We start from the raw sequence: 18,237 nt of genomic DNA on the forward strand, positions 1-18,237 counted from the left end.
TCTGCTCTTCTCTGCTCATGGCTAAAGATGGCTTCCCACTAAGTCCTAAAGTTCTGTGTCCTCAGATCAAGCCACCAGCAGATTTCTGAGCCTGGCTGGATCCCAAGTCTAAATTCCCAGGAGCAAACCACAATGGCCCAACTTGGGTTAAATCTATACCCCTGATCCAATCGTCTGTGGCTAAGGATGGGCCATAAGTGTTAGAAATGCTGCAGCGCCCTCTGGAGGTTGGATATTCTCACACACGGAGAGAGGTGGGGGCCGTGAAGGCACCCCAACTAAGCAGCGAAGCCCCTGTGCCACAGCTACTGAGTCCACACACCTAGAGCCTGTGCTCCACAACAGGATAAGCCACTGGGATGAGAGGCCCGTGCACCGCAGCAAAGAGCAGCCCCAGCTCACTGCAACTAGAGAAAGCCCACATGTAGCAACAAAGACCCAGTGCGGCCAAAAAGAAATAAAATTTTTAAAATAAATACATAAAATGTCTAACCCATTGGGCCTATTGGCTTTCTGAGCTGGGCTGGGCTGGGCTGAGCTGAGCTGTGACTGGGGGTGAAGACAGAGGTAGGTTCGAACCACAGACTCTTAGAAGTGGGAGGGAGCTGGAGGACTGGCATGTGGAAGACAGGTCAGTCCTCTGTGACCCCCGAAGGCAGGAATAGAGCCACATAGTCGGCGCCAGTAGCAGGGAAGTGGGTTTCAGTTTGATGTAAAGAACTTCCTGGTGCTTAGAGGTCTCCTTCTCATTCTGCTCCTGTCCCGCAAAGCCACACCATGAAGAATGCCCTCCTCAGCCCACTGATTTCTTTCTTCCTACTCAAACTGTTTTACAATTACATTTGTAGACATTTACTGCATTTGTTCCCATGGGCAGGCTGAGCTGTCCCACTATACAGATGAGTAAACAGAGACGAGGTGACTTGATCAGGGTCCCCCTCTAGAGCTAGAATTCAGATCCCTTCCTGTCACCCTGCCCAGCCTGGCTAACTGTCTTCCTCTCCCTGAATGGGTTCCCTTGGCCCCACAGGAGCTGGCCTGCCCTTGGCATCTTTATAGACAGTCTCTTGATATCTCAGACTGATGTTTGTTTCTATCACCTGCCCTGTGTGGAAGTAATGAGTGAGGATCTACATGTCCCTTGAAAGCCAAAGGTTCTCACACTCCTCTTTCCCAAAAGAGTACTCACAAGGGGGTATTTTGTGACTTTTTAGTCACGAGTTCTTTCAGGTGCAAGACAAGGATTTAACCAAAATCCTGAGGTAGTAGACAAGATTACTGGGGTTGAGTGTGGCTCCATCTTGTTCCTCAGGATCTGTGAGCCTTCCTCTGGCCTGTCGACCCCCACAACTCAATTTTGTTGTTGGTTTGAGGTGGCATGGTTTGGCCACACCATGCAATATGCAGGATCTTAGTTCCTTGACCAAGGATTGAACCTGGACCCCCAGCAATGGAAGTGCAGAGTCTTAACCACGGGACCGCCAGGGAAGTCCTTGCTTTGCTCCTCTTTATCTGGCTCAGGTGTCACCCCTCACAGGGGCCTCGCTGATCCTCACTCATGCCCACTCCCAAACACCTTACCCTTGTTAAAGTTTCCTCCTGTTTCCCACAGCCCTTATGTTTAATGCATACAAACCAGGGCAGTATAGCTCAGAGGTTAAGGGAACAAAGTTTAGCTGAACAGATGGCAGTCACACCTTCCACTCCTCACCAGCTGTGTGACCTTGGGGTAGTTACTTAACCTCTCCGGGCCTGTCTCCTCATTCATAAAATGAAAATGGTAGAGTATCCGTCTCCTGGAATCAGCATTCCCAGGTGATACATGTGACAAGTGAGCACTGGTGAATGATGTCTGGTGAGTAGTGAGCACTCCCTTTACAGCACTATGATTATAGGAGATCTGACTTATGAGGGCTTTAGAACAGGGCCTGGCACCAAATAACACAGTAATAATAGCAATCATAGTAGTAGTGTGTTTAAGTCGCTCAGTCATGTCCAACTGTTTGCAACCCCATGGACTGTAGCCCGCCAGGCTCCTCTATCTATGGCATTCTCCAGGCAAGAATACTGGAGTGGGTAGCCATCCCCTTCTCCAGGGGATCTTCCAGACCCAACGATCAAACCTGGGTCTCCTGAATCACAGGTGGATTCTTTACTGTCTGAGCCACAATTATTGGAGATCTGACTTATGAGAGCTTTAGAACAGAGCCTGGCACCAAATAACACAGTCATAGTAGCAATCGTAGAAGTAGCGTCATTTTTCACACTGTCCTTGATAAATTGTCAGTTGACATGTCTGCATCAGTGAGAAATAGGTGTGTCCTTGGCTTTCAAATTCGCATGGCCCAACAAAGAGCAGGCACCTAGTAAACAGCTATTGAATGAACAAATGAACAGATTCTGTTAGGTTCTACAAGGCACAAAAGTACATTCAAAAGTCATTGTCCCAAGCAGAAGGCAAAATTAAGCTGGTCCGAAGGCTCTAAGACAAGGGCCAGATAGTACATTTTCAGTTTCCATGGGCCACAGGCGTTCTGTGGCAACCATTCAACTCTGCCGTTGTCGTGGGAAAGCAGCTATAGACAACAGGTAAATGAATCGGCATAGCTGTACTCCAATCAAGTTTTATATATGCACACTAAAATTTGAACTTCATGAGGTCATAAGGTGTTATCCTTTTGATTTCTTCCCCCCTCCCCGCCACCACCGTCACCAACTACTTCAAAAAATGGAAAAACAATTCTTATCTCGCCAGGCATTCAAAAATAAGGGGCTGTGGAGAAGGAAATGGCAACCCACTCCAGTATTCTTGCCTGGAAAAGTCCATGGACAGAGGAGCCTAGCGGGCTGCAGTCCATGGGGTTACATGACTGAGCATGTGTGCATGAGGGTGGAGGGAGATGGGTTGGTAGCAATAAACTGGAAAAACTTAAAAAAAAAAAAATATATATATATATATATATACACACACACACACACCCATATATATAATGGGCTAGTTCAATTTGGCCCGGGATATGGAGAGGCCCACCTTTGCCCCACCGATTAGTTGATTAGGCGGGCTAGAGCTCAGGAGCGCGCAGACAGAAAGGCGGGCCCTGGAATGGGTCAGGCAAATGGGCGGGGCGAGGGCGGGGCATCGTGTCTTGCGTGCAGTTGGGAAGGGCAGACCCGATTGGTCTACTCCGGCGGCGGAGAGGTAGAGGCGTGTTCGACATCCAGCCCATCAGCGCAGCGCTGCCGCCTCGCCCCGCCTCGCGCAGGCGTCTTAGTCGCGCGGAGAGCGCGCCACGCCCCCTTGCGCGCCCAGAAGGGACTTCCGGGACGGGCTCACCGTGACGTCAGGAGGAGGGCAGGTAAGTGCGGGAGGGCAGAGGGGCGGGCAGGCCCGGTTTGGCCAGGGGGTCTGTCCACTTCCTCACCGGGTCTGTGAGCCGCCCGAAGGGGGCGAAAGTGCCGGGTCCGCGGAGCTCTGCGGACGTGGGCCTGGTGCTCGAAGCCCCCCCGCGACCCAGCCTTAACCCCCGACCCCAAACCCCGGACCCCGACCCATATTCGATACCTCTTCAGGTTTTCCTCAGGAACAGTAGACCCCTACCTCGCTGCGTCGTGGTGAAGATTTTGTAAAATGACGCTTGTAAAATGGTTTGTCATGAGAAAGAATCAAAACGACCATCGTTTAACTTGGCATCAGGCACTGTTCTAGATCCTTATTTAACTCACCGAGTCTTGACAGCAGCCTTATCAGGTTGATACTTTTATAAACCCCATTTTACAAGTAAGAAAACTGAGGCTCAGAGAGAGAAGGAATTTGCCTATACTGCTAGAAAGCAGCAGAGTCAGGATCCAAGCCCCAGCATTATGCCCTGAGCCAATGGGATTTATCATTATTCTTGACACCAAAAACCAGAGATTTCTATACATCTCCCTATAGTCCAACCTGTGCCACTCGCTGGGGTGATAAAACCACTGAAAGACCCCAACTCCTGTAAATGGAGTGCTTACTCTGTGCAGGCATTACCCAGTATGTTATTTCATTTACAGCAACCACAGAAAGTCCTCTTGCTGTCATCCACTCTACAGATGAGGAACTGTACGCTCAGGGAGGCTCAGACATTGGGCAAGTTTCCCCAACTAGTGAGGAATGGAGCTGGAGTTGCAGCCCAGGGAACTGTGTGTCCTTAAAGCTTGGGTCTTGAAAGTCCCTTGGACTGCAAGGAGATCCAACCAGTCCATCCTAAAGGAAATCAGTCCTGAGTATTCATTGGAAGGACTGATGCTGAAGCTGAAACCAATACTTTGGCCACCTCATGCGAAGAGGCAACTCATTGGAAAAGACCCTGATGCTGGGAAAGGTTGAAGGCAGGAGGAGAAGGGAACGAGAGAGGATGAAATGGTTGGATGGCATCACTGACTCGATGGGCATGAGTTTGAGTAAGCTCTGGGAGTTGGTGATGGGCAGGGAAGCCAGGCATGCTGCAGTCCATGGGGTCTCAAAGAGTCGGACACTACTGAGCGACTGAGCTGAAAGCTTGGGTGGGCACTTGCAGTTTTGTTAGTGTTTTTAGTTTGGAAGTGACTTTAGGAGAATCTGGTCCAGGGGCACACATCACAGGTGGAGGATCTGAGGTGTAGAGGGGCTCAGGATGGGATGGTGGAAGACTTTATATCTGGGGCTTTTCACCCTGGCTCTGCCTTCTAGTCGGCTTCTGAGCTCGGGCAAGTTATTTAAGCTCCCACGTGCTTGTTTGTCAGCTGGAGATAGTAATAACATCAGTGGAGCGTGTGACACATAGTAACTATTAGAGAGCATACAGCTAAGTTGGCAGAAATTATTAGAGAATTCCTGACTCTAGCCCAGGGAGCCAGAAAACTACACTCACAGGCCAAAACCACACCACCGCCTGATTTTGTACAGCCCGCCAGCACAAAATGGTTTTAACTTCTTAAATGGTTGGGAAAAAATCAAAAGAAGGATAATATTTTGTGACAGATGACAGTCCTGCGAAATTCAAATTTCAGTGTCCATAAATAAAGTTTTGCTAGGATGCAGCTATACCCATACATTAACATACTACCGGCTACTTTCTGGCTGAGGCAGCTCAGTTGAGTCTTTGGGACAGAAATGCTGGCCCTCAATGGAGAAAATTTGCCAGTCCCCATTATGGACTACACTTTAGTCCCTCATAATGTCTATTCTCTTTTTTTTTAATTTTTTTTTTTTTAAATACAGTTGATTTACAATGTTGTGTTAACTTCTGCTGTACAACAGTGTAATTCAGTTATACATTTTACATATATATATACACATTCTTCTTTAAATATTCTTTCCCATTGCGGTTTATCATAGAATACTGAATAGAGTTCCCTGTGCTATACAGTGGGACCTTGTCCATCCAATCTATAATAGTTTGCATCTGCTAACCCCACATTCCCATATCGTTTCTCTTTAGCATCAAGTTGAACTTCCTTCTGTTTGGAAAGTCTCTCCTCTGAACATGTGGGGGGAGGGAGTCTCCCCACCCCACATTAAAGGAGCCTGGCATTTAACACCTGTGTCATTGACACTGCTTCTTATGGAACCTCGATCAATTATCAGAGGTTCACACAGTCAGCATTTATCAGGAGCTGTCCTGGGTGCCGGAGATGTAGCACAGTGTGACCTGGCAGAGGAGACAGACTGTAAACAAGTAAGCAGACCCAGGGTGACATGATAGAAACTCCAGGGAAGAAGTGACTTGAGATCACGTAGGCAGGTGAGGCCTCCCACTGAGGTGATGTCCGAGCTGAGATCCGTGACAAAGAACAGACTTGGTAGAAGGGCACTTGAGGCAGTTGGCCTGCATCTGCTGAGTCGTCTGAGGCAGGGAGCCAGTGTGACTGGAACAGAGGGAGGGACAGGGAGAGGGGTAAGAGTTGGGCTTGGGGAGGCAAGCAGGGGCCCCATAGGCCATGGAAAGGGGCTTGACTTGGTTCTCAAAGCCATGGGAATCCCTGGAGGGTTGGGTTTTGTTTTTGTTGTTCTTTTTTTTTTGGGTTGTGCTGGGTCTTTGTTACTGTACAAGGTTTTCTGTAGTTGCAGTGAGTGGGGGCTACTCTCTAGTTGCAGTGCTCCAGCTTCTTATTGCGGTGACTTCTCTTGTTGCAGAGTACATGTTATAGGGCACTCAGGCTTCAGTAGTTGCGGCCCGCGGGCTCAATAGTTGCCGCTCCTGGGCTCCAGAGAGCAGGCTCAATAGTCGTGGCACAGGGGCTTAATTGCTCTGTGGCTCATGGGATCTTCCCAGACCAGGGATCGAACCTGAGTCTCCTGCATTGGCAGGTGAATTCTTTACCCCTGAGCCGCTGGGGAAGGGTTTTAAGCCCCCTGGAGGGTTTTAAGCAGGAGAGCTGTAGTTCAGATTTATATTTGAAGAGATCCTTCTGGCCCTTATGAGGAGAACAGACCGTGAGAGTCAGGGACAGAGCCAGGAGCCTAGCGAGGAGGTGACGGTACTCTTCCAGGTGAGGGATGATGGGGGCCATGGAGGGGTGAGAAGTGTCAGCTGGGAAATATATGTTGGATGGAGAGTGGACAGGACACTCCCTTTCCAAACAGCCAGTCACCACTCCTCAGATGCCTCCTACACCTAGGGGGAGGACCACCACGCATAGCCCCCCACGTCTTCACAGGGAATCTGTGGACTGCTGGGCTGTCCAGAAGGGCAGCACGGGCAGTGAGTCAACAAAGCCACGTCTCATCATCTTTTCAGATTGGCCACGTGGAGGGCGAGGACCTATAGGCAGCTACCAGGATGGTAAGTAGACGGACTGTGTTCACTGGGTTTCTCTTCTGGTCTTTGATACAGGGAAGGGGCCCCCTGAGTAGCCTCCTCTCTCCCCTAAAAGTCCCCTTTCCCATCCCTACCCCTGACCCCAAGCTCTAAGGTATTTTTAAACTCTGCATCAAGGTCTTTTCAGTGCAGTGGTTTCAAACTTTGTGCATGCGTGCATGCTAAGTCACTTCAATCATGTCTGACTCTGTGCGACCCTGTGGACTGTAGCCTGCCAGGTCTGTCCATGGGGATTGTCCAGGCAAGAATACTAGAGTGGGTTGCCATGCCCTCCAGGGCATCTTCCCACCCCAGGGATCAAACCCACATCTCTTGTGTCTCCTGCATTGGCAGGCGGGTTCTTTACACTGGAGCCACGTGGGAAGCCCAAACTTTTGTGTTTGCTAAAATCACCCCAGGAGCTTTTTGCTTTTCTTTCCTTTTTAAAAATGAGGTGAAATTCACATAACATGAACATTTCAAAGCATGTGATTCAGCAGCATTTAGTATATTCACAATATTTTGCAACAACCACCTCTCTCTAGTTCCAAAACATTTCCTTCACCCGCAAATGGAAACCTTATACCCAATAGCAGTGCTCTCATCCCGTCCACCCACACTCCCAGTCCCTGGCAACCCCCAGTTGGCTTCCTGTCTCTGTGGATTTGTATGTTCAGGACCTTTCATGTCAACGGAATTGTGTACCATGTGTCCTTTTGTATCCAGTTTCTTTCACTTAGCAGGATGTTTTCAAGGTTTATCTGTTAAAACATTAGAGCAGGTATTAGAGCTTCCTTCCTTTTTATGGCTCAGTAATATCCCATCACGTGGTTGGACTACAGTTTGTTTATCCATTCATCCATTAATGGACACCTGGGTTGCTTCCACCATTTGGTTATTGCAGACAAACATGTATGCACAAGGATGTACAGAAACATGTTTTCCAGGTTGCTTTTGAAAAGCCCTGTGTCCTGTGACTTCCCTGGTCAGGGAACAAGATCCCAAGTGCTGCATCTAAGACCCAGTACAACAAATAAATAATTTTCTTTTTTTTCAAATGGGCTTCCCTGATGACTCAGTGGTAAAGAATTCTTCTGCCAATGCAGGAGACACAGGTTCAATCCCTGGGTCGGGAAGACTCCCCTGGAGAAGAAAATGACAATCCACTCCAGTATTCTCCCCTGGAGAATCTCATGAATAGAGGAGCCTGGTGGGCTACAGTCCATGGGGTCACAAAGAGTCAGACATGACTTAGCGACTAAACAACAACAACAACCGCGCCAAAAAAATAAAGAGAAAGGAAAAGCCCTGTTTCCGGGCACCAGAGCCGGTGCTGTGTCAGGCATCCATATTTTGGAAACTCCTCGGGGACTTCCCTGGTGGTCCAGTGGCTAAGATTCTGCGCTTGCAATGCAGGAGATCCAGGTTCAATCCCTGGTCAGGGAACTAGATCCCACCTGCCGCAAATAAGACCCAGCACAGCCAAATAAATAAATATTAAAAAATATGTAAATGTATGGTTGTAATGTGTAGCCAGGTTTGAGACCCACTGCTTTGATAGATCATTCAGTCAATTCAGCGGGCGGCTGCTAGCATTTAAAAGAGAGACTCTCACAGCTGGATGAACATTCTTTCCTGAAACCCATGCTTTGACTGTATTACGTGTGTATGTGATGTTAAATATGTCTTATTTTAAGTCATAGTCCCAAAATAACCATGAAAGCCATTGTTCTAGGAGAGCCTGACCCTCGTGGAATTTTCCATAGCAATGGCGGTGGAGCATGTTTTGTTTCGTTTTGTTCTTTTGGCGGAGCTGTGGAGCTTGCAGGATCTTAGTTCCCTGGCCAGGGATTGAACCTGGGCCACGGCAGTGAAAGCACCAAGTCCTAAACACTGGACTGCCAGGGAGGTCCTGACAGTGGGTTTTTTTCTCCCTAAGTCTCCAGTCCTCAGCCACACATCCTCCAGGAAGTCCCTGTCTCTCTCATCCAGGTCTTGCCCCTTGAGGCTGCACAGGTAGGTCTGCTGCAGGACCCACCCTAAGTCACGTCTCTCTTCTGCTTTCCAGGGTGAAAGGAAAGGCGTAAACAAGTACTACCCTCCAGATTTCAACCCTGAGAAGGTAAGGGGCAGGCTTCCTTCTCCGTGTCCACGATACCAAAGCAACCCCACTGGGCAGGGGCCCACACACACCGTCCCCTCCTGGAGTCAGAACCACGGCTGCAGAATCCCAGGCAGCCTGAGAAGCCTCCCTGCCTTATGCTCATCACCTGGGTCTCGGGGCAGCCTTCCCTCCTGGGTGGTCAATATGGTCCTCAGCAGACCCAGGATTGGGTGTGGCGTGTTTCCAGAGGAGCCAGGATGAGATCCCCTTGCCCTTCCGGCTCCAGCTCCTCTGGCCTCCTCGTTGTTCCCTCTGCTGGGAATTTCTGCCTCATTTTGACCCACGAGGCTGCTTTCCTTACTTTAGGTCTCTCCTTACAGAGGGCCTCCCTGACCACCGCCTCATGTTCTGTCCCATGACTGAGTGCTTTATTTCTCTCATAGCTCCCACAACTCCCTGACACATGGTTTATTTCTTTGCATATTATCCATCTCTCCACCTGGAATGTCTACTGCTCAAGGCCAGGGACGTGCATCTGTCTCGTTCAGGCTGTGTCCCCATGCTGGGTGCTCAGTGTGGGCCTTTGAATGAATCAGAGTTTCCTGGCTGGTGCTCCCTGCTGACTCGGCCTTTCTATGCCACAGTCTCCCCGTAGGTCCAAAGGGGCAGCAAAACGACCTGGCCTCCCAGAAACACGGAGGGATTAAAGTGAGACGAGGCCCATAAAGTGCCTGGCAGCCATTTGCCAGTCTAGTCGCCTCACCCAGTCCTCCCCACGATACCCGGAGGCAGTTATGATCCTTGTCCCCAGTTGACTCGGAAAACCAGGCTCAGAAAGGCAAAAAGATGAGGTCACCGCCCAGGGTTACACAGCTTATTTAGCTGCACCCGCTTCACCAAAGCCTCTGTGCCTCCCCTTTGCTGTTAACGCTCCCAGCGGAGCATAAGAATGAGGCCTGTCTCAGCCTGTGGGAGAAGGCCTGAGCTCCCCCCACTCAGCAGTGCTAATCTGCTTCCTCTTCCTTACCACACAGCATGGCTCCCTCAACAGATACCACAACAGCCACCCCCTTCGGGAGCGGGCTCGGAAGCTGTCCCAGGGCATCCTCATCATCAGGTAAGGCCCTGATTGTCACCGGAGGACCTTGGTTCATTGTGTCACTTGGCATCAGCCTCAAGGAACATTCAGGACCCGCTGATTTTGCCCAGAGCTTCAGGGTCTTCATTGCATAAAGCTGAAAGTTGCTGCATCAGTCAGCTGTTGCCACGTAACAAAATAATAAGCACGTATTATCTGTTGCTCCTGAGTCTACAACTCAGCTGAATGCCTGTGCTAGCCTTGGCTGGGCTTGGCTGATGTGGGCTGGGCTCTCACATGTTCGGAGGTTGCCTGGCTGGGGACTGGCTGGTCCAGCGTGACCTTGGTTGGTAAGACTGGGCTCCGTTCCAAGTGGTTCTCATTCTCCAGCCAACTAGCCTGGGCCTGTTCGTACAGCAGCATCCAGGTTCCCAAAGAGAGCCCACACAGGCACACATGGCTTCTTGAGGCAGGGACCCTGAGCTGGGTACCCTGTCACTTCTGTCTCATCAGTTCCCCAAAGCAAGTCATGATGCGGGGTGGGGGGAGGGGCAGGACACTCCACCTCTTCACGGGAATCGCTGCAGAGGCACCTAGCAAAAGGCACAGATGTGGGGAGCATAAAGAATCTCAGCCTTTACTGCGGTCGAGCCAGGACGACGGCCCTTCCTGCAGGGTTCTCTTGTTTCTGGCCAGCTCCCTGTGGGTTGGCTGTGGAACGAAGCAGAAGCCAGCTTGCGTCACCCTCTAGGGTGAGCCCCTCACTGTCTCCTTTCCTGCCTCGTGGACTCTACCCTCAGTCTCTGGGGTTCACCCTGGGCCTGAGCAGAATATCCAGTAGCAAATCCATCAGAGGCAGGAACATCTATGGAAAAGGAATCAAGATACATATCCCAGAAGAGGCCATGGGAGGCATGGAGCTGAAGGTCACCTCCAAACTCCTACCATGCCCCCATACCCCAAAACTAACCAAGTGTGCCTGCCTTGGGCCTGCACCCCATTCTTATCCACTGTGTCTGCAAAGCCTTCAGCTCATATGCTGTTGTTGAGTTGATAAGTCATGTCGGACTCTTTGCAACCCCATGGACTGTAGCCCACCAGGCCCCTCTGTTCATGGGATTTCCCAGGCAAGAATACTGGAGTGGGTTGCCATTTCCTCCTCCAGGGACTCTTCCCAACCCAGGAATCGAACCCACTTCTCATGTTTCCTTCATTGACGGACAGCTTCTTTACCATTGAGCCACGAGGAAATAATGCCATCTCATATGTACTGTGTCTTAAATTCACCTCTTTATTAATTACTTAATGGCTTTATTTTAAAAGAAAAGCTCCATCACTACCATTAATGGAAATTTAGCAGAATTGCATGCTGCAAATAGAGCTGGAAAAAAGAGATCCAGGGACAGTACAGTAACTTAGTGAAGATGGAATAGGTCACCAGGGCTCCCTGCAGCCTGTTTCCTCCTCTGCTTGGAAGCTTGACTAGCTGACAGGGAGGGATGTGGGAAGACGGAACGAAATATGGGAAGACAGGGCAGCCCCCACTGGAGGCGCTCACCTGGATTCGGTCAGCTGGCCAGAGAACCACGTGATGGACCTGGCCTGCCTGCAGGAAGGGCCACCGTTTTCTTGTTTGTTTTCATTTTGGTTTTGTATTTGGCCATGTCACGAGGCATGCAGAATGATGGTTCCCTGACGGGATCGAACCCAGACCTCTGCAGTGAAAGCACCGAATCCTAACCACCAGGCCACCAGGGAACTCCAAGGCCACCATTCTTTATCCTCCCACATCCACGCACTTTGCAGCGTAACTGCAGCCAGAATCTCAGGCATGGAGACCCAGGGAGAACCCACGTGGACAAGGACAAATGAGCTGTTCTCTGTTTGTGTAGGTTTGAGATGCCCTATAACATCTGGTGCGACGGCTGCAAGAACCACATCGGCATGGGTGAGCTTCTGCCTGCTCCCCACCCCGCCCCCCACTATTCAGCCCCACGGCCAGCGAGCCCCTTAACTTGCTGGGCGCTGTAAGAGACCATCTCACTGATGCTCTAGTCAAGAGTCAAGGAGAAGATAGGCTTCCCCCTCCCCCACTCCCAGTAACTGGTGGGCTGTGGCCACTTCATGGCAAAGCAGTTAGGAGGCTCTGGGTTCAGATCCCATCCCTGCCACTCCCTAAGCTGGGTAACCCTTAGCAGGCAACAGAGCCTCCATGCGCCTCGGTTTACGCATCTGTGAAATTCACATGATATGAGTGCCCACCTGCATGGCATAGAAAGTGCTTAGTGCAGAGAAAGAAAGAAAGAAGGGTGGGCTTTTATTATTTTTCTAGAGAATATCCAGGTTTGGGGGGGGTTCTTTTTCACTAATTAGATGATATATTCTGGGCTCTGATCTTGCTTACTAAGTGAAAAGAGCTTAAACTACAAAAACAGAACTTGGAGTGGTGGATAGTGTGGCCCCACTGGGTTTTCTTTCCCTGGGAGGCTGGGGGCTGCTCCGGTTCACAGCCCCGAGGGTCAAGCTGAGCCCTGCTGTTTGTGCCCTGAAAGCCTCGTGGCCTTTGGAGCAGGTGTCCCTGGCTAGGTGTGATCAGGGGGATGCGTTAGAGGGGTCTCTCAGCCTCAGCAGTGGGGTGACCTGGCCCCTGCTTCTTGCACTGGTCCCTCCCTCTGAAAGCCACCAGCTCCTGTTTATAGAGCAAGCTCTCCCCTGGGCTGGGTGCTGTGGGATGGGCTGGGGATATCTGCACTGCAGAGAAGGAAACGCAAGCCAGGGGTCTGAGTCACCCACCCCAGGCCTCAGACCCTTGTCTGTCCATCCATCTGTGCGCCTGGGCACAGTCAGGGGTTCGAATGCTGAAGGTAACAGTAAGGGCAGTGGCAGCAGCAGGTCAGGTCTGCAAGCCCTCGCACATGCCACATGCTGTGCGCTAAGCACTGTATTCATTTCCTGCTTTCAGGCCGCACAGTGCGGCTTGAAGGGTCTTAGTTCCCCAACCAGGGATTTGAATCCATGCCCCCTGCAGTGGAATCGAGGAGTCCCAACCACTGGACTGCCAGGGAAGTCCCCAAAACCAGCCCTTTTGGAATGATCACTGGCACCCAGCCGGTGTTAAGTGCTCCGTGTGTGTTACCTGGCTTCTGCAGTTTGCACGTCAGCCCTGTGTGGTGGCCGTCACAGCCATCTCAATGCTGCGGATGGGGAACCTGAGGCCAGATGGCCAGGGCCGCTGCACTGAGGTCGCGCAGCCGGTAGGGCAGGGCCAGGGTTTGAACCCAGGCCCTCTGGCTCCACCCCACCGCCCTCTGTGGCTTGAGCACCCATCCCACAGCCCCAACGTGGCTCTTTTCCGCTTGAGTCTCCGGAGGTGTCTCCCCTGCAGGCCCGTGGAATGCCACCACTCCTGTCTGCCCCACCACCACCCCAGGAAAAGACACTGAGGGTGCACCCTAGCCTCATTCTCTCCCTTTCCTCCCAGGTGTTCGTTACAACGCAGAGAAGAAGAAGGTTGGCAATTACTACACGACCCCGATCTACAGGTAAAGGCAGTCTGGTGGGCCGAGGGGTGAGGGGCTCCACAGAAGTCTGAGTGGGAGGGAGGCTTGTACCGTCTGCCTGAGGGTCACCCCTGTGGGTCTCTCCTGGAAACCGGCATGGTCTGTCAGTCCGGGCGCATCCTGCCTAGACCCCTCCATGGCTCCCTCCTTGCTCGGACTAAAATCCTCAGGTCTCCCCGTGGCCCACAAGCCCCCACCCTGCCTTCACCTCCTCCCACCCTCCCCATCACTCACTCTCCTCCAACCACACAGCCTCCTCGCTGCCCCTTACAGAATCCCTCTTTGGTGCCCTCTGCCTGGAGCATCTTCCCCAGACATCTGCACGGCCCCCTTTCCCTCCTTGGACTTCTGCTCCAAAATCGCCTCTCAGAGAGGCCTTTTCTAAAGCAGTGCTCTCCCCGCAACGCTGTGGTGGTCTGAGCATTCCCTGCCCGCTCAGCTGCCACTGGCGCATCAGCCCTGCCGAGAGCAGGGTGGCCTCCTTCACCGCTGAGTCCCCGGCCGCTGGTCCCAAGCCAGCCACAGAGCAGCCTGGCTTGGGAGGGTTTGTTGAATGAATGAGTGAACAAATGAACGAACAAATGAATGAGTGCATGGATGAATAAATAAACTCCAGACAGAAGGTCAGTACCAGGGTGATGGGCCCACATGTGTCACAGACACGGAGACCAGCGTGTAGCCGGTTCTCTGCGAATGCTAGTAGATGGTGTAACGTACACAGATGGAAGGAAGCAGGCAGGGGTCACAGGGTGTCCCAGGGCGGCCACAGTGTTCAGGTTCCCGCCTGCCACCCTCCACCCTCCAGGTTCAGGATGAAATGCCACCTCTGTGTCAACTACATCGAGATGCAGACGGACCCCGCCAACTGTGACTACGTGATTGTGAGCGGCGCCCAGCGCAAGGAGGAGCGCTGGGACATGGAGGACAACGAACAGGTGCTGACCACAGGTGAGCGCTGTGGGGGGGTTTGGACCCCAACCCTGGTCCTGAGCTGGGGCCCCGAAAGTCCAGCCCCGTTCTCACCCTTGCAGAGCACGAGAAGAAGCAGAAGCTGGAGATGGACGCCATGTTCCGCCTGGAGCACGGCGAGGCTGACCGGAGCACACTCAAGAAGGCCCTCCCCACCCTGAGCCACATCCAGGAGGCCCAGAGCGCCTGGAAGGACGACTTCGCCCTCAACAGCATGCTTCGGAAGAGGTTCCGGGTGAGTGGGGCTCCCAGCCCGGGGTCGGGACCACAGGCGGTGAGGCATCACCAACAGTGGAGCAAAGAAAGTGAAAGTTAGTCACTCAGTCATGTCTTACTCTTTGTGACTCCGTGGACTGCAGCCCACCAGGCTCCTCTGTCCATGGAATTCTCCATGCAAGAATACTAGAGTGGGTAGTCAATTCCCTTCTCCAGGGGATCTTCCTGACCCAGGGATGAACCTGGGTCTCCTGCATTGCAGGCAGATTCTTTAACATCTGAGCCACCCAGGGAGTCCTAACAGTGGAGCAGGGAGAATGCAAAGTGGACTGAGACCCAGGCCCAGCCTGTGCCCCATCACTTCCTAACTATAGGCAGTCTTTTCACCCACAGTTTCCCCATCCACCACGTGGGGACCACCTCCCTACATCAAGGCGCCCAGGGGAGGCATCTGGCCAGCAGCTTTTTTTTTTTAATGATCTCTCTTTATATTTGTCTGTGCTGGGTCTTCACTGCTGTGCCAGCTTTCCTCTGGTTGCAGAGCACAGGCTTCTCACTGCGGTGGCTTCTCTGGTTGCAGAGCACAGGCTCTAGGCACTCGGGCTTCAGTAGTTGCAGCACACAGTGGTTGTGGCTCACTGGCTTAGTTGCTCTGTGGCTTGTGGGATCTTCCCAGACCAGGGATCGAACCCGTGTCCCCTGCATTGGCAGGCAGATTCTTAACTACTGGACCATCACAGAAGCCCAAGGGTTTTCTTACTAATTATTTGTTACTAAAAGTGTGTCCCTCTGGCCAGGCCTGTAGCCTGAGTTGTCTGTCCCCTGCCTTCTGGGCATCTCTGAGTGGCGTCTGAGGGCCCCCAAACATAACATCACAGGAAAATCCCATCAATCCCACACCTGCCCTGCCTGCATCCTCCCCTTCTCAGTAATAGAAGCATCTTTGTTCTTCCAGGCACTCAGCCTTGTTCCTCTTGTTATAACCACCATTATTTCCCCACCTCCGCATCCATAAGCAAATTCTGGCAGGCTCTGACAATATCCACAGCCTGCATCATCTCCCGCCTGGACTAGCACAATCTCTCCTCGCTGGTCCCCAGTCGCTCCTAGCTTTACGTTCCACAGCCTGTTCCCCTCACAGCCATCAGAGGGCACCCGTGAGCATGAGTGGGATCACATCCCTCCTATGCTGAGCCCTCCATGGTTCCCAGTTACTTTAAGTAGAACCCAGAGTCCTCCCCATGGCCCACCAGGCCCAAATAATCTGCCCTTTTCCCTTCCTACCCCATCTCCACCTTCCCCTTGCTCATTCTGTTCCTGCCACCTCACTGGCAGGTGCAGTTCTGCCTCAGGGCCTTGGCACAGGTTGTTCCTTCCCCCTTGGAACACTTTTCCACCTAATACCCACATGACTCCCTCACTTAGACATCTTTTCTTGAACATAATCTTCTCAGGGAGACTGCCCCTGCCCCTCCCCTCCACCCTGTGCCATATTTAAAGTTGAACCCCCCTGCCAACCCTCACCCCCTTCCCAGCGTTATTTTTCTCCTCATCATTTTGTCTCACTTACCTACTCATATGTCAGCTTCACCAGGGCAAGGGTTTTTGTCTGCTCACTGCTGTGTCCCTAGTGTCTAGAACAAGGCCTAACACCAGAAGGACATTCCGTAAATATTTGTGGAAAGAATGAATAACTGGGAACTTCCTTGGCAGTCTAGTTGTTAGGACTCCATACTTCCACTGCAGGAGGCGAGGGTTTGATCCCTGGTCAGAGAGCTAAAATCCTGCCTACCTTGAGTCACAGCCAAAAAAAAACAATGAATGCGTGAAGGACCCAGTGGTACACATAGTAATAACAATCATGTCTCCTGTTTGTTGAACAAGTTCTGTGTCCCAAGCACTTTCCCCACATAAACGTAAAGAGGAGGAAACGGGAGGAGAGCTCAAGGGGATGCCCATGCCAGCTCCCAGCTCAGAGCGCATGGAAGAAGCATGACTCTGACACCCACCATCCCTCCCCATGGCTGCTCTATAGAGCTCAGTGGTAAAGAATCTGCCTGCCAGTGCAGGAGACGCAGGAGACCAGAGTTTGATCCCTGGGTTGGGAAGCTCCCCGGGAGGAGGAAATGTCAATTTGCTCCAGTATCCTTGCCTGCCTGGTGGGCTACAGTCAATAGGGTCACAAAGAGTCAGACACAGCTGAGTGACTGAGCGCCGTCCCTCTGCACCCACTTCCTCCCTGACACAGGAAAAGAAAAAAGCCATGCAGGAGGAGGAGGAGAGGGACCAGGCACTGCAGGCCAAGGCCAGCCTGGCCATCCCGCTGGTGCCGGAGACAGAGGATGACCGTAGACTGGCCGCCCTGCTGAAGTTCCACACCCTAGACTGTGCGTGGGGGCCAGTGGGCCTGGGGAGTTGGGTGGGGGGAGACGGGGGGTAGGCGCTCCGGCAGAGGGCGGCTCTGGACCTCCTTCTCCCCCTCAGCGTACGAGGACAAGCAGAAGCTCAAGCGGACAGAGATCATCAGCCGCTCCTGGTTCCCCTCCACCCCGGGAGCCAGCGCCAGCAGCAGCAGTGGCGGCAACAGCAGCAAAGCCAGCAGCGTCCTGAAGAAACTGGCCCAGAACCGCAGAGCCACTCCCACCAGCTCCCCCGTCACCCTGGGGCACCTGGGCATCGTGCGGCGGCGGTCCCGGGAGGTCCCAGAGAGCCCCCAGCACCCGGCCGAAACCTTCAAGTCTGGGGAGCCACAGGTGCCAGAGGGGGCCAACCAGAACAGGCCTGCGTCCCCCCGAGACTGCTCTCTGGAGACAGCCGAGACCCCTAGGAACAGCGGGCCACTGGGGCAGGAGGAGAGCTGTCAGGACAGGCCCCAGCCCCCTCCAGACACCGCCCCCGAGGCAGCCAACCCCCAGGACACACCACAGCCCTGCAGCCTCGGCTCCTCACTTGTGGCTGACTATTCCGGCTCCGAGAGCGAGTGACTCCACGGCCCAGATTTACTCCCGAGGCCAGGACTCACCCAGAGGCCCATCCCAGGCTTCAGCCCCGCTGGCCCACCAGCCCTTGGAGAGCTCAGTCCCCACCCTGTGCACACCTCACTTTCTCACAGTGATAGAGTTGTTATTTATTTGGTCCTGGAGAGGGTGTCTGTGCCTTGTGGGACCCAAGACCTCCCAACATTAAAGCCCTGCTTCTTTGCCCCTGTCTCAGATTACTAAATGGGCCCAGGAGCTCTGCCCCCACCCACCCAATGAAGCTTGCCCAGCATCTCATCACCCAGTGCAGATGCCCTGATCACAGCCTTGGTCTCCACCCAGCTTGATGCGGATTTAAATGTAGTAGCCCAGGCTGGCCTGAAATCAGGGCCAGCTTCCTGGAGGTGATGGAACAACAGGCTGAGTTTGTGAGGGATGAAAAGGGGACTGGACAACAGGGCAGGCACATGGGGTGCTCAGCATCCTGGCCCAAAGCAGCGAAGGATGGAGAGCGCACAGG

At 52.6% G+C, this 18,237-nt stretch overlaps 1 protein-coding gene and 2 non-coding genes across 4 annotated transcripts; 2 read left to right on the forward strand and 1 right to left on the reverse strand.

Moving 5' to 3' along the window:
• The first annotated feature begins 3,276 nt into the window (after positions 1-3,276).
• On the forward strand, positions 3,277-17,944 carry YJU2B (YJU2 splicing factor homolog B). Of its 2 annotated transcripts, none has more exons than XM_043466876.1 (10): positions 3,277-3,356; positions 6,753-6,797; positions 8,881-8,934; positions 9,951-10,033; positions 11,887-11,942; positions 13,476-13,536; positions 14,360-14,502; positions 14,586-14,758; positions 16,988-17,126; positions 17,224-17,944. In XM_043466876.1, the coding sequence occupies exons 2-10, from the start codon at positions 6,795-6,797 to the stop codon at positions 17,721-17,723; spliced, it is 1,212 nt and encodes a 403-aa protein (XP_043322811.1). In that variant the 5' UTR covers positions 3,277-3,356; positions 6,753-6,794; the 3' UTR covers positions 17,724-17,944. The 2 variants fall into 2 exon arrangements, with proteins under 2 accessions (XP_043322811.1, XP_043322812.1); XM_043466877.1 differs by having other exon boundaries at positions 3,331-3,356; positions 6,673-6,797.
• On the forward strand, positions 8,186-8,258 carry TRNAA-UGC. The gene has a single exon. It is a non-coding gene; the product is annotated as a tRNA-Ala (tRNA).
• On the reverse strand, positions 8,649-8,720 carry TRNAE-UUC. The gene has a single exon. It is a non-coding gene; the product is annotated as a tRNA-Glu (tRNA).
• Positions 17,945-18,237: the final 293 nt, after the last annotated feature.

The sequence above is a fragment of the Cervus canadensis genome, chromosome 4 (genome assembly GCF_019320065.1).
Source record: "Cervus canadensis isolate Bull #8, Minnesota chromosome 4, ASM1932006v1, whole genome shotgun sequence".
Lineage (NCBI taxonomy): Eukaryota > Metazoa > Chordata > Mammalia > Artiodactyla > Cervidae > Cervus > Cervus canadensis.